Raw genomic sequence first — 14910 nt, 5'->3', positions numbered from 1 at the left:
ACTAAACTATTGTCCACTATTGGGCTGAAGTACTTTAATTTCAGGCTTTTTATGTGCTCTTTGCCATCTTTGCTTACTTACAGTTGCTGCAATGTGATGATATTGATGATGATTGTTACCATTCAATATCACAACGTGACCAATGAAGTATATCTATTTCCATGTGCTGCCCCAACTGAAGTACTGTCTTGTGAGTGGAATTAAATCTATTTTAGTAGTCAAGTTTCAAGTTGCCATCCGGAGCCTTTTTTCCTCCCTTTTTTCCTCCCTGGTGGCTGGTGGCTATGGTTTTTCCATTTCATACTTTGGCTGCAGAGACACACGGTACCTGCAGTTTGACGGCGATGACCACGGAGGTGAGATCTTTATCCAGCTCCTTCAGCATGATCAGCTTCTTCAGAGTCAGGTTAAACAGCCTGTAGAGAACACACACAAGGAGAAATATTATTAGAAGACCTTTTTTTTTCTGTTCATTATCTATTAAAGCTACCTGCTTTGGCTGCAAGCTATGTTAACTCATCAAAACGGTGTAATGTTATGAAAGGCAACACCAAAGCAGATACAATCCATGATGTTCAAAACGTTGTAGCTGCAGATGCAATTGCAAGTTGGCTCTGCTGGATAAGCAGCTGAATTCATAAAATAAAGATGACATATAAATCCCCAAAAGGGAAATTTGTCTGGCAGATTAACCTTTATACATAATAAAATGCTTAAGGTTAAGGACATAAGAGATGCACAGCACAAGCATAAAAACAAGATATATTTGCTATCAAGACACTTTATTCAGTATGGATCGAAACCAACTGGTCACATGTCATCCCTCGTCTCCTCCATCTCTCCTGTCTCTGTCTACTGGACCATCGAATAAAGCAAAAATGCCATGAAAAATAAAACTTGAACGTGTGCATGTAGTAATTTTATCTAATGATAGGTCATTTACATAAGCTTGGATTCAGGGCTTGAAAGGACTGTTTGATTGCTATTTTTGTAAAAGGTGTCAGGGATTCTTTTTCCAAATGAAGCAAATAATTCTCTCTCTCTCTCTCTCTCTCTCTCTCTCTCTCTCTCTCTCTCTCTCTCATATACTGGATGTCTTTTATTTGAGAAGCATTTAAACGATAAACAATAAAAGCTCACGTTATTACAACTTGCACCTATATCACACACCATCTACCTCTCAACTCATAAAGAAACACACTCACACACAGACAGACATTCAAAGACAGAAAAGCACTCAAAACGGTGAAACACACTCACAGAAAGATACATACATACCACACGCACACCGACACACACACACCACACCCAAACAGCAGCTGTGCAGCCAGGGGTCAGTGTGTTCAATAATTCATCTCCAGGGCTTTCAAGACAGACGGTAAAACCACTAAAATAGACCTGGCGGGGCTGGCTGGAGGGAAGAGAGAAGAGAGAGGGAGAAAACAAAGGAAAAACACCGAGATGGAGACAGAAAAAAAAAGATGACAGATAAACAAAGAGCGGTATGCAGAGGGAAGAGGCAGAGACAGACAGGCTGACAAAGGACCAGAGAGAGAGAGAGAGAGAAAAAGAGAAGAAAAAGACTGGTGGAATGGAGAAAGAAGAAAATGACAGATAAAAAAAAAAGGAGATGCAGAGAAAGCCATGAATACAGAGAGGGTGGCAGGGAGTCTGACAAAGAAGAAAGAAGAGAGAGACTGACAGAGAGAGAGAGAGGGAGAGACAAGAAAATTGAGGGAGACGTCAACAGACAGAATACAGAGCTGGGGATGACAGCGGCTGACACGATGTGAGGAGAAGGAGATGCACTGTCAGACGGTAGAAGTATAAAATAAGCAGAAGTACAGCTTTTGCAGGGTTGTCTTTATTTAACCGAGACTAACAAAATTAAATACTAAGACGACAACAACAACACAAGAAACAGACAAGCTGAGGGAAAGACAGAAAAACAAAGGGTTCGCTTAAAAAGTAGAAGCAACTCGCACGAAAAAAAAGTGCTAGAGTGGAGCGGAATAGAATAGAATAGAAGAAAGAAAAGAAAAGACAAAATGACAAGACAAGAAAAGATAAGAAAAGACAAGAAAGGAAGGACAGCAGAGACATGAAGCAGTCCAGATCAATAGCCCAGACAAGACAGGGGTTACATAATGACAGCTAGCTACGGAGACGTGCAGATTACACACACACACACACACACACACACACACACACACACACACACACACACAGAGAGAGAGCTCCTAATGCAACCTGTAATGACCACCATGAAGATTAAAGGCAGACTGATAGAAAGGCTGCGGCCCCGTTCCAAATCTACCACTCCGCCCTTCCTCACTCCCTCACTGACAGCAGCCTCCACCTTAACTCCCTCTCATCACACCTGGGCCTTGCTCCAAATCTACCGTTCCTCTTTCTTTTAACCCCCCCCCCGTGTCCCTGCCACCCTCTGTCGTGGGTCCGAAGAAAGACAAACAGCGAGAGCTACAGTGTTCTCCTCCTGGATCCCAAGGCTTTCTGCGTAGATCAAAAAGGGGCGAGAGAGGCTAAACCTCGGAATAAAAACAAATCAATTTTGTTCCTCCGATAGGCGAGGCGGCTAAGTGCAGCTTCTGCTTACACCTACTGGATCCGAGCGGAATGAAACGCGGCGGCGGGGCAGGTGGAGGATCGAGGACGGGTGCCAGGGGTCGATTTGAGACCGGACCGGACCTCCCAGTGTAAGCCATTAGGGAAGTGGGGAGAAGACGGATGGGGGTGAAGAGGTGATGAGGGAGAAGGAGAGAGTGAGAGAGACAGATAGACGTGCGGCATGCTACGTGTAGCATCGTGTGTTTCTCAAAATTAAGACCACATTTCCCATAAACCCTGTTGCTTTCTGTCTCAAATGTCGCTACTAGATGTTGCTCGCGCTCATTTTGTCTTGAAGAAGGATAAGAGCGGATAACTGCCCTTGATAAGAGCGAATATGTGTTCAGAAAAGCTAACCTGAAGTGGAAACGACACGGTTAGAATAGTCGAGTGCAAAGTGCAACGTAAAACGTCATAAAGCGATCAAGCAGATTGCAGCAAAATCCGACTCCGACCCGCACACAATGTAAAATGCAGCGGTCTCGTTTCTTTCCAGTAATTATACGTCTCAAAATGAATGTGCTAATGACTTATTGATGTTAAAATGCTACATGTAGCACCTTTAACCTCAGTAAAACAATTCCCCACGGCGGCCATTTTGAACTTATGTCACACTTGGGGTGGGAAACTCTACCTGGAAGACTGCTATCTATCAAGAACTAGTATTACTTCAACATATTAAGTGAGGACTTCACATAATCTCAGGAACAGCAACTACAACAACTGTTTCAATTTAGCAGGGAGGTTAGCTAGCTTACTAGCTAGTTAGCTACAAGCTAGCTGGATTCCGGTATCTAGCTATAGTGGACCAAGCCTACCTTAAAATATGAAATTATATCCCTCTGGATTCTTGAGGTCCGTTTGTTTCTAATAGGTTTGTCAGTGGGGAATGTGTAAAATAATAAATGATTGTGCCGATGTTTATATCTTGGCACACATCAGAAGGACATAGCTGGGCTGCACTTGCTCTGTAGAGTTTCCCTCCCAGAGTGTGACGTAAATTCAAAATGGCCACCGGCGGAATTTTTTAATATATAAGATCTATAGTAGGGACTTAAGTATGAAGGGTGCTTGCTAAAACCCTGGTCACAGAGGAAGACCACAGACAGCCAGACTAAGTGGTCACTGTGGGACTTGGCACAGCGCTGGTGGTGATCAATCACAAAGCTGACAGGGCAGTTTGTGAATGACAGCAGACGTACAGTAAATGTTTATGACAGCGCTGGGGACTTCATCATCTGACATCATGGCTGCCGGTTATAGCTTTGGGACCGTCCTAAAAACTCCTCGAACATGTTAAATATAGACTCAAATGACATAGGTGCAGTCCCTCACATCTATCCAGAATCAGGCCAACACTGCAGCAAATGTTCAAATCAATTCCTTCCGTGTTTAAAGCAGAACTTTCTTTTTTTTAACCTTTATTTCTTATGGGAAAGTCGACTGAATTTGCTTCACATTCACAGTCACAGTGTCTGTGGATTTGAACCAAAGACCTTCTGGTCACAAGTGTACTGTACCACAAAACTCATCTCTCAATCAGCCACTTCTGACCGGATCATTACTTGCATGATGCAACTGCTGAACAACTGCTGAAATTTAGGAACAGTTCCTCTTGAGGTGGACCTGAAGAGCCGAGTGGTATTTCGCTGTTGCACAATACATACATGTTAGTAAAAGTGTGACTTCTGCAATGGTTACATCTGTACTCTGCTGCTGTCACAAGTCTTCTATCCTCTACAGACCATGCAGACATTTATTTCAGTTCTCACCTAACCTTTATATGTACAGGTTAGGGATCAAGGCTCTCTTTTAGAAGGGAAGATGGTCAAGACAGCAGAAGCACCATTACCTATGGACAGAAAAACAATGAACACATTTCATAAGTAATACAACAAGTAGTATATAATCTCAGAAAAATGGGAGGAAGACATGAAGGAGAGAGAAAAAGAATAGACTACTCTACCGCTCTTATTCCACCACTTATTCATTTTTCTTGCGCTCTCACAGGAAAATTGTCAGGGCACTGTGGCTTTGACCCTTGCACTCCTTACTACTGGCTGGCTGTTATGTACGTATTCTACTGTAAGACTCGCTGTAAGTCCCTCTGGATACGAGCGTCAGCTGAAAGCTTAACATGCAGACCCAGCCTCCGCTGCCACAGTTACTTGTCACCATAGGAGAAGAGAGGAATCACATGGTATAGGTCAAAACTGTCTGCCTGCCACAAGTAGTTCCTCTCTAGTCCAGTTCTTACTAGTCTAGCCTCTCTCCGAGACCGCCTGTCTGTTCTCTACAGCCATCATCACTCCTTATTATGTCAATCTCAGCAAAACGGAGAAGCACAGAATGTAGAGTAGGGGCTAGAGTAGGATCTAAAATAAAATAAATCAGTGTATGATAGAGTAGAAGGATAAAACACAAAAGATTGTACAGAGTAGAGGAGAATCTAACATAAAATAGAACACAACAGAACAGTAAAGAACGGAAAAAGGAAAACGTGTAGCACAGCATTGCCTTTCTCACACAAATAATTACAAACGTGCTTGTACGTTAAAACAGCTGGCAGATAATTATAGGCTACAATGCATGATGAAAAAAAACCCCAAACAAGTCAACTTGACTTTTAAGGAGTCTACCTAAGCCGCCATTTTGATTCATTCCCATTTGGACCCAATTCTGTTGGACCCAAAATCAGAAAGATATTGAGGTCCAGCAGTTTTCACAAAATGATGCAGGTAGGAGCTACAGATAACTAACAATTTTGCCTCAACTTTCATTTAAACTGGTGCAAGCCATCATGTCTTTTCATTTCATAATTACTGTAGTTCTATTAGAAGCTGTACTAGTAGAATACATTAGAACAGCATACAACAGAAGACCTGGGTCAATTAGTTGTAAATAATTCATTCATAGAGTTTGTTTTAACAAGCGAGGAGTACCGGATGGGTGGGGCATTTTTCACTGTCTAGGTGATTATCAAATCCAAGAACGCCAAGCCGATACTTCTGTCTGTGTGGAGAATGTTTTTCCAAAGTAGTTTTGGAGAGAACAAACTTCTCACGAACTCTTTACAGTTTGAGACTTGTGTGCTTGACGTTGCGTGATCAATTAAGAGGCAGGTGTTAATTTTCCCAGCCGTTTCAACCGGCTCAGCACTACTGACTGTAGCGCCGTTTGGACGTGATGTGTCGTTCTCGCAATGAATCTTAGGGCTTCCCGTTCATCCGTTAGATATGACGTCATGGAGGACACAAGAACACACAAGAGTACATATTGAGAAAGTGAGTGTGGTGTGTGTGTAGGGGCGCACTTAGCGATTTGGGGGTCCTAGGCAAAGGCAAGCATGAGGCCCCCTGAATCCCAACCCTTTCCCTTTTTAATCCATCCTTTCTATACATTACATTTCAAATTGGGCTGAGCAAAGTATGCATCATGCAAGGGCACTTTTTTTCCCACCCAACATTGGTTGCTTTGCTTATTTTTTATTTCATTTTACTTCTCTCTCAGCTACTGATGCAGTGGCAAGGAGAATGAGCTTAAAGTCAAGTGGAAAATCACACTAGAAGTGGAACAGCCTACTGCAGCCTGACTGAGTGTGTGTGTGCGTGTGTGTGTGTGTGTGTGGGGGGGGACCATGGCTCAAGATTTAAATCATTTATTGTAACAAAAAGAGTGGTGTTTTTCAATAAGTACATTTATTTTAAATTGATAAAAAATACGTTTACATTAGTTCTATTCTTGTCTTTTGTGGGGCCCTCTTTGCCTAATGGTAAGACCGCCCCTGTGTGTGTGTGTGTGTGTGGGCATGTTGGTGTATCAGAGAGGGAGAGTATGTGTGTGTGTGTGTGTGTGTGTTAGCGTGCCAGAGACAGAGAGTGTATGTGGGTACAGTATGTGTGTGTGAGACCGTCCTCAGTGGGCTCTTGAGTACATCAGTTTGTCAGAGAACGTCCCCACGGTTCTGTGGGACAGACGGGAGAAGACCTCACAGTCTGTGTGTGTGTGTGTGTGTGTGCGTGTGAGCACGTGCACACTCACTATCTGACTCACCACCACTAAATAAATGTTTAATCCCCCGCTGGCTGATAACGCCTCGTGTTTTCCCAGCAGTCAGCGGCACACAGCTATTTGTTTGTTTATTTGTTTGGGGAGCGAGGGACGGGCGGATGAAAGGCGGGAGCCGACGGAGGTAGAGAGCGGTTCGATAATGTCTGAGGGAAGATTGACCTCTGACATACTGGAGAGGCCAGCGTCTGTCAAGCAAAGACAGCGCAGCCGTCTCGGAGACCGAATGTAGTCGTCCACACACACACACACACACACACACATACACACACAAAACCCCTTTCATATATCAACCCAGCGGAGGGATATGCAATTTGAAGCCTCCATTATTTTCCCCGATACCCATCCCCGAGTCTGCCGCCTCGCGTGTCTAAATGAATCCTCGACTTTGCTGTGCGGAGTCAGGATTAATTTGAAATACAGCAGGAGTCTCAGATGGAGTCTGGCTCACCAACAATACAAAGGCTGCCATCATTCCCCCATTATGGGGCCGAAAGATGGAAATGAATATGGATGAGAAATTTAAGCATGAAAACGTCCAGATGTGCTGCAAAGTGACTTTGGGAGATTAAGTGTGTGTGTGTGTGTATGTGTGTGTGAGCTTGTGAGTGTGTGTGTGTGTATGCCTGTGGCTTTAAGAGGCAGGTGCCTATGGTTCCCTTGACAACAGTCCGTCATGGGAGGTGTGACCTTGCTGTGGCATGTGTCAAAGCAACATGCTACATACTAAGTACATCGTACACGCACATTCTTTCTCCCGCACACACACACACACACACACACACACACACACATATTTACTTCAGTCCTTGACCTTCACGCCACGTCCCCTTTGTTTTTTTCTCCCTTCAGCTCTTAACCCTCTTCACGCCTTCTTCTCCTCCCACTTTCACTCCCTCCCTTTATCTCCTTCAATGCTTTCTCTCCATCTATTTCTCGTCTTTTTATGGCCTCTGTCCTTTCATTCTCCTCATCTCCTCCCTCCTCTTATCCCACCATCACCTCCCACCCCTCTCTCCTCTCCTCCTTCCTCCTCTGCTCTTGTTTTACTCTCTCTCTCTCTCTCTCTTACTCTCTCTCTACCTCCTCTTTCTTTTTCTCCTCCCTTAGTTAACGGCAACTCCCTTCCTCCTCCCTCCCTCTCTCCTCCCTTACGTAATGGTAACTCAACCCTTCCCCGCTCTCCTCTCCTCCTGGAGGTAATGGCTTCTCTCCTCCTCCCTGGGCAGTACGCTCCTCTCCTCCCCATCTCCTCTCTTAAGTAGCGTCGCGTCCCCTCCTCCCCTCCGTAATTGTGATCAATGGCAGCGACGGCTGTGTCGCTGACAGAAAGAGTGAGAGTCTTACCCTCCTCCTTTATTAGCTTCCCTCACTCCTCTCCTCTAACTCATTATCATTCCATTACATGGATTAGTCTGTTCCTGACACACGACCGGCCAGACACTCCTCATTATGGACGGATACACACACACACACATCAGTACGCACAGTGAATCATATAGATGATAGAAACAGACGATAAGACACACATAAGCTATGTTTTCATTCTAATGTCAAGCGAATTTTAGGCACATTTTTTAAATGTTGCCCAAAAAAAAAAAAGGAAATTGGGAGCGACTCCATCAGCTGGGTTGAGGCGAGAAAATCTGCACTTTGACAGTATTTTAACGCACCAACGAATGGCTATACAGTTATGATGGGCGGCTTATATATTTCTACGGAAGCGTAATGCATTCACTTGAGAAAAAAAAAATTTGCCCTGTTTTTCTGAATTAACGAGATAATTATCTCAGAAAAACAGAGCAGAATTTTTAAAAAAATTTTAAATGCTCTGTTTTTCTGAATTAACGAGATAATTATCTCAGAATTCTGAGAAAAGTTTTCATGGAAAAAAATAATTCTGCTCTGTTTTTCTGAGATAATTATCTCGTTAATTCAGAAAAACAGAGCAGAATTATTATTTTTTTTTAAATGCTCTGTTTTTCTGAATTAACAAGATAATTATCTCAGAAAAACAGAGCAGAATTATTTTTTTTCCATGAAAACTTTTCTCAGAATTCTGAGATAATTATCTCGTTAATTCAGAAAAACAGAGCAAATTTTTTTTTCTCAAGTGAATGCATTACGCTTCCATATATTTCAGACATTTCAGAAAGTCCAAAGCCACTTTTGAACTCTTGAGCAATGAGACTGAGCCTTTTATCCATTTGTCGTATCATTTCTTTAGAGACAAATAAAACTCTGCTTAAAGCGAGTGCAAACATGTTTTTGCGATATTGAGGAAATTTTATTGTATATTTGCTGTTTCCTAGCCTGGTAAGACCATCCTGATCACGTGACCTCACATTCTGTTTCGCTCCACGGATCAGTCTGGACTTCCAGCCGCCCACATCGATTTCAGTGGGCAGGAGTACTTGCCTTGACAGACAAACTCCTTCAGCCAATCAGCGAATCCAAATTCAAATCCAGTCGGAAGAACGGCGAAAACGTCTTTTCTGCCGAGAAACTCCGCTAGTGCATACTCTTGTTCTTGTTTAATTGTTGTTATTGAGTCTATTTCTGCAATAACTGCACCATGGCTGTGTTTACTCTACAAACGTTAACGTTAACGCTCGTTGCTTCGGGAGACGCCATTACTGTTTTGCCAGCGGCGGCCTGTATTTCACGTCATCAACTACGACGCAGTCCCTGATTGGCCCGGTTACGTCATCAACTATGACGCAGTCCCTGATTGGCCTGGTTACATTGTAATTTCAGGAAATCGATGTGGGCGGCTAGAAGTCCAGACTGATCCGTGGAAACAGAAACAGAATGTGAGGTCACGTGATCAGGATGGTCTTACCAGGCGAGCTGTTTCCATTCAGTGGTTCTAATGCAGTACATCATAACTTGCTTGGATGGAAACCCAGCTACAGGCAGGGCACGCACACACACAGAAACACGCAGTCAACAGTTAATGACATGCTACAGGCATAGCCATGTTACACACATAATCACATCAGGATTTGGTCAGTGTGTGTGTGTTTGTGTATATTTGTTTGTGTGTGTGTGTGTGTGTGTTTGTGTTAGTGTGAATGTTTGGAGTGAAGCCAGCCAGGCCCTTTTCCCTCCATCCACTTATTTGTCACCTTTCCAGAGTCACTTAAACCGCTTTGATCCTGGCAGATTTAGGGCCAAGCCTACACACACACACACACACACACACACACACACACACAAACATGCCAAAAAAACAAACAAACAGGAGAGAGTTTTCACCGCATTCAAATTTCAAACCCACTGACCCTCAAGCGGCCTAATATTAACGACCCTCAAACTTTAGACTTTGATTTTTGGGTGCTTGTGTGTGTGTGTGTGTATGTGTGTGTGTGTGAGTGTATGTGCACGTGTGTAAAAAGTGGTAATATAGCGTAGACCACCGATAAGCCTATTGAGGACGCCAGGATAAAAAAAAACCCATGTGAGGTTTTAAGCTACATCAGCTCCCTCGGATCTGCTACCTTCCTGCTCAAATCCACACACACACACACACACACACACACACACACACACAGACAGAGAGTCGACAAATATGCTCGTACACGTTAACTTGGGAGTGAAATCAACTGCATACATAAGCACAGATGTACGCACACGCTCGGTAAGACGGCGAGAGTAAGAAAGAGAGACAGAGTGAGAAAGAGAGACAGAGTGAGAAAGAGAGAGAGAGAGAGAGAGAGAGAGAGAGAGAGAGAGAGAGAGAGAGACAACATGTAGGACCCTTACAGGCAGCAGATATAACAAGTGTTTGGTTCAGAGCCATGCTGAAGCCTAACTGACAACAACAGCCTTAAAATAGCTCCCTGCTGAGTGGAGACAGCCTGTAAAGATGTCAACACTTTTGCACATTTTTTTTTCTCCCTACTCGCTTTCATTTTAAGATAAAAAAAACATAATTCATCTCAAAACTGACCTCGACCTCAAAGTTATGCGTTGTGTACAAGTGACATCGCAGCATTGGTGAAGTGTTATGCTGACGATGTGCTTTGGTTTGAGGAGCAACAGATTACACAGTTAATACCCTATATTTGCAATTTGTTGAACGTGTAGAAAAAAACTGTGACTGTGTGTGTGTGTGTGTGTGTGTTCATTTTGAGTAAAAGCAAAAACCTAAGCTGCTCTCAAATCAAAATCGTCTCTCTTTAGCTGAAAATCATTCTGCCCAGCAACATAATGACAAAATGTCAAATAACAGTGGGTCTACAGTTACATAAAATATGGAGCCATATGTGCATCACAGCTGAACAACAGGTTTTTTTCCCCCCTTCGTTTACAAATTTATTGTGTCGTTTCACTTTTCATACGTGGAAATTATGGCTTATATTTTCCTTACCCCGCACAGCAACAGCCATGGTTGTTTACCAGACTCATTAAATGCTACAGATACGTTAAAATGTGGGTTGGAGGGAACGGAAATGAGGTTCATTAGTTATCTTCCATTATGGTCAAACAGACACAGACACTGTCACCATTGATTTCACTGCAGTGTTCATTCAGTACACACTCATCCCGCGCTCGTAGATTTCCAATCAAACCGCATATTTTTAGAATCTAGGTATCTGTTTCATATTTTTGGGTCAAGATGTTAGCCTGGAGTGGTTTGTTGCTCCAATAAAGCTGCAGTAACACGTCATTGTAATAAAAAAAAAACCTGAAAATGTTCAATAAATCTTTTTAATAATTATATAATACTTTCCTGGCAACCACAGCTGCTGCCATCATGGAGGTCCATTGGAGAATTAGCTGTGCACAAGTAACGGCTGAATGTAATAACAACCGGGCAAGAAAAAGAGCCAGAATACCTGAAGAAGATTGTTGTGGTGTGGATGAAGGTAATGTTATGACTAGAAGTAAACAGATGATAAGGTAGATTTGTTTCCAAATGTACATACTGTGACACAACTGTCTTGTCTTTAGCCGTAGTCTCTACTCCAAAACACTGAGTGCTAGTTTGAAATGCGTCCGCTCAGTTAACCTAGACCAGTGGTTCTCAATGTGGGGTCCGGGGACCACCAGGGGTCCTTGAGGGGGTTCCAGGGGGTCCCCAGCAAACTGATGAATTGTTAAACTTCACCATTATTTAATTTACAAGAAGTTAACACAATTAGAGAATGTAGAAGAATGATTATTTTTGATAATTCTTTCATTATTATCTCTCTACCTGCAATATAGATATTCATGGAATTCTGGACAAAATCATATTTAACAATAAAAATATTCAGAGATTTGGGTCCGAGAGACAAAATATCATCAAATGGGGGTCCATGGCTCTAATGTGGACTATATTAGGGGTCCTTTATATAACTGCTGTTTCGGTTAGCTAGCTAACTAGCTAGCACAGGCTAATTTAGGAGAGCAACCGATGCTAATGTTAGCTCACGACTATTAGCCACTACCAATGCTAGCTTCTACTGCGCAAAACACATCAGTGTTTACAACAGTTTACAGTGAGGGTGAACTGATAATAAGCTAATAAGCTAACATTACCTGAATACAAAATCGATGCATCAGTGGCAAAATAACCAGTTCCCCGTCAAAAACGGCACAGAAATTAACCATGTCTACTGAATTTTGTTGAGACAACTTCGGCGTGCGTTTAGAAACACAATCAGCTGTTCAAGCCGCCGTTTCCCCAAGAGCTGACGACCTCCAATATGGCCGCCAGAGGGTGCGTTGTGTTACTTGAAAGCCCTCTACAGGAGCAGCACCAGCCTGAAGAGCAGAATGAGTCATAAAGCTCTGCAGTCCGCTCTGCTTCTCCTCCTTGACTCACTGACAGCACCGCGACAGCCAATGGGCTGCTAGAGGGGGGCGGGACCTACAGACTGGGGAGGGAAGGGATGAGGCATGGCATGGGGCGGCTAGGACATCAATCATTCGGGAAGGACGGGGGGGGGGAATTGTCTTAAATTTGGAGTCTGGAGCTGGGGTCGGAGCAAAATTGAGAGATAGAGGGATGTGTGTGCGTGTGTGTTGTGTGTGTGCACATGTGTGTGTGTGTGTGTAGGCTATGCCCCCCTAGCCTGGTCTTACAGATTATTAGCATGCTGGTCACATCAGCAGTCAGACACAGAGCGAGCTGGGCAGACTCCAGAGAGAGGCTGAGGCTTCCTCCTCTCATTGTAGCGCAGTACTGACTTAAGCACTAAATATACTTAACGCTCCAGCAACAACGAGAATGAATAGGCAATATCGCAGAGCAGTCTGGCAAACACCATTACAGAGAGAGAGAGGGGGGGAAAAACAGACACTCAGTGATTGTGCCTATGTGTGGAGTGTGTGTGTTACAGAGAGAGAAAGAGAGTGTGTATGTGTGTGTGTTTCTTTACTCATGAGAATCAAATGTCTTGACAAGGATGGAAAGATGAGCAAAATCCTTCAAAGTGACGACATTTTGCCGATCCTCACTTCTTTAAGGGGCTATTTTTGGGGTTAGGATTTGGGTTTAGGGTTAGGATTAGAATTAGGATTAGGTTCAGGTTAGGTTTTTGGGTTAAGATTAGGGGTTTGGGAATGAATGTAGTCAATGAAGGTCCTATAGTAGTTTGTATAGTAACAAATGTGTGTATTTCCCTACTGAAAATACTGAAACTAAACGGTGATGATACTTATTCACTTGCTCAATGTCACAACAGAGTTAGTAATCAACAACATTGGGAATCCACTGAATGATGTGCTGTGAGGTTTGAGGCCACACACACGCACACACACACACACACACACACACACACATACTAGCAGCAGCAGCACTAGCCCATAGGCATAAAATCTGTCCACAGTAATAGCAGGGCAGGCCGGTCCTGATTGGGATCTTATCGATGTTTGCCCAACACCTGGCATGCCAGACCGAGCACAGCATGCAACTCTGCTGCCATGCATGGAAACAGATAGTCTGCTGATGACTAGTGCTGCAGGGTATTGACAAATAATCATATTGCAATCATTTAGTGGAATATTGCAATTGCGATATAAATTGCAATGCAGTATACAGACACCGATTTTTCAATATTTTAGATGTTTAGGCGAACAAGAAACATTTTTAATTAAAAAAACTAAGACATAACACTTGTTATGTGTGAATACAATGTAAGTTTTTTTTTCATAGTGTTTAATTTAAATTTATAGGTCAGACATTGACCTCAGCACCAGACACCATGTTTAGGATCCATTTTCAGCAGCCACCACTCATAAAATAATTGCAGCCTCTTGCGATTTGGAAATTGAAGTAGATGGTATTGCGATTTTTGTTTTTTTTCGATGAATTATGCAGCCCTACCGATGCCTGCTTTGTAAATGCTGGGAGAAAACCAAGCAAACATGCACACTATCACACACACACACACACAGAAGCAAACATGGACATACACACACACACAGAGAAAGCTAATTGTAGTTTGGCTGATCAGTATGCATGTACGCTTGACTGCGCCCAGACTAGAGAGAGAGAGAGAGAGAGAGAGAGAGAGAGAGAGAGAGAGAGAGAGAGAGAGAGAGAGAGAGAGAGAGAGAGAGAGAGAGAGAGAGAGAGAAGAGAGAGAGATGGAGGGAAAGAGTGAGAGAAGAGAGCAACAACAGGACACTAATCCAGCAGCTTTTAATTTAGTGTGTATTGATCAGAGCTGCATCTCTTTAGCTAGTGTAGGGAGACAGAGTCAGTCAGTCTGTCCTTTTGTGTTGATATGGTCCAACAGTCTGTAATGTCCTTCTAAATGAGAGCCACTCTACACGTCTCTCTGTTTCTATTTTCTTTCAATACAACTCTAAGTTCTTGTACATTCAGTATTTTGACTATTCTCTTATTCAGCTGTTAATTAATATGCATCGTCAAATCCAGATCGCAACTCTGTACACATGAATTAAAAGAATATTCTCAACATCCCCATGATACTTACACATGCTGCAAAAATTACTAATAAACAGACTGCGTCATTATACCGGCTCATATCCCAGCTATTATATTTAGGTTTCGAACAAGGTTAGTTGGGATTAATTAAGGTTAATTCTTCATTTATAGGCAGTAATGTATCCCAGACTTTCCTCGACCATTAAATAGGTGCTGTGAGTCACCCTGCCGTAAAGAGCTGCTAACCCTACTATACAATTCATTAGTATGGGTTTCAGTGAACAGGTCTAATGTAACATGATGGTATAAATGCTGTTTCAATGGCTTTTACA

The 14910-nt window shown here is 42.9% G+C and overlaps 1 protein-coding gene across 2 annotated transcripts in view; it reads right to left on the bottom strand.

Moving 5' to 3' along the window:
- The window catches only part of pacs1b (phosphofurin acidic cluster sorting protein 1b), a 57181-nt gene that overhangs the window by 25491 nt on the left and 16780 nt on the right, over positions 1–14910 (bottom strand). For both annotated transcript variants that reach the window (XM_071918030.2, XM_078291746.1), the window contains exon 2: positions 329–416. In XM_071918030.2, the coding sequence (XP_071774131.1) occupies positions 329–416 (88 nt within the window). The remainder of the gene's footprint in view (positions 1–328; positions 417–14910) is intronic.

The sequence above is a fragment of the Centroberyx gerrardi genome, chromosome 23 (assembly GCF_048128805.1).
Source record: "Centroberyx gerrardi isolate f3 chromosome 23, fCenGer3.hap1.cur.20231027, whole genome shotgun sequence".
NCBI lineage: Eukaryota > Metazoa > Chordata > Actinopteri > Beryciformes > Berycidae > Centroberyx > Centroberyx gerrardi.
Note: the sequence above shows the minus strand (reverse complement) of the source record. Positions and strands in the feature narration are given on the sequence as shown.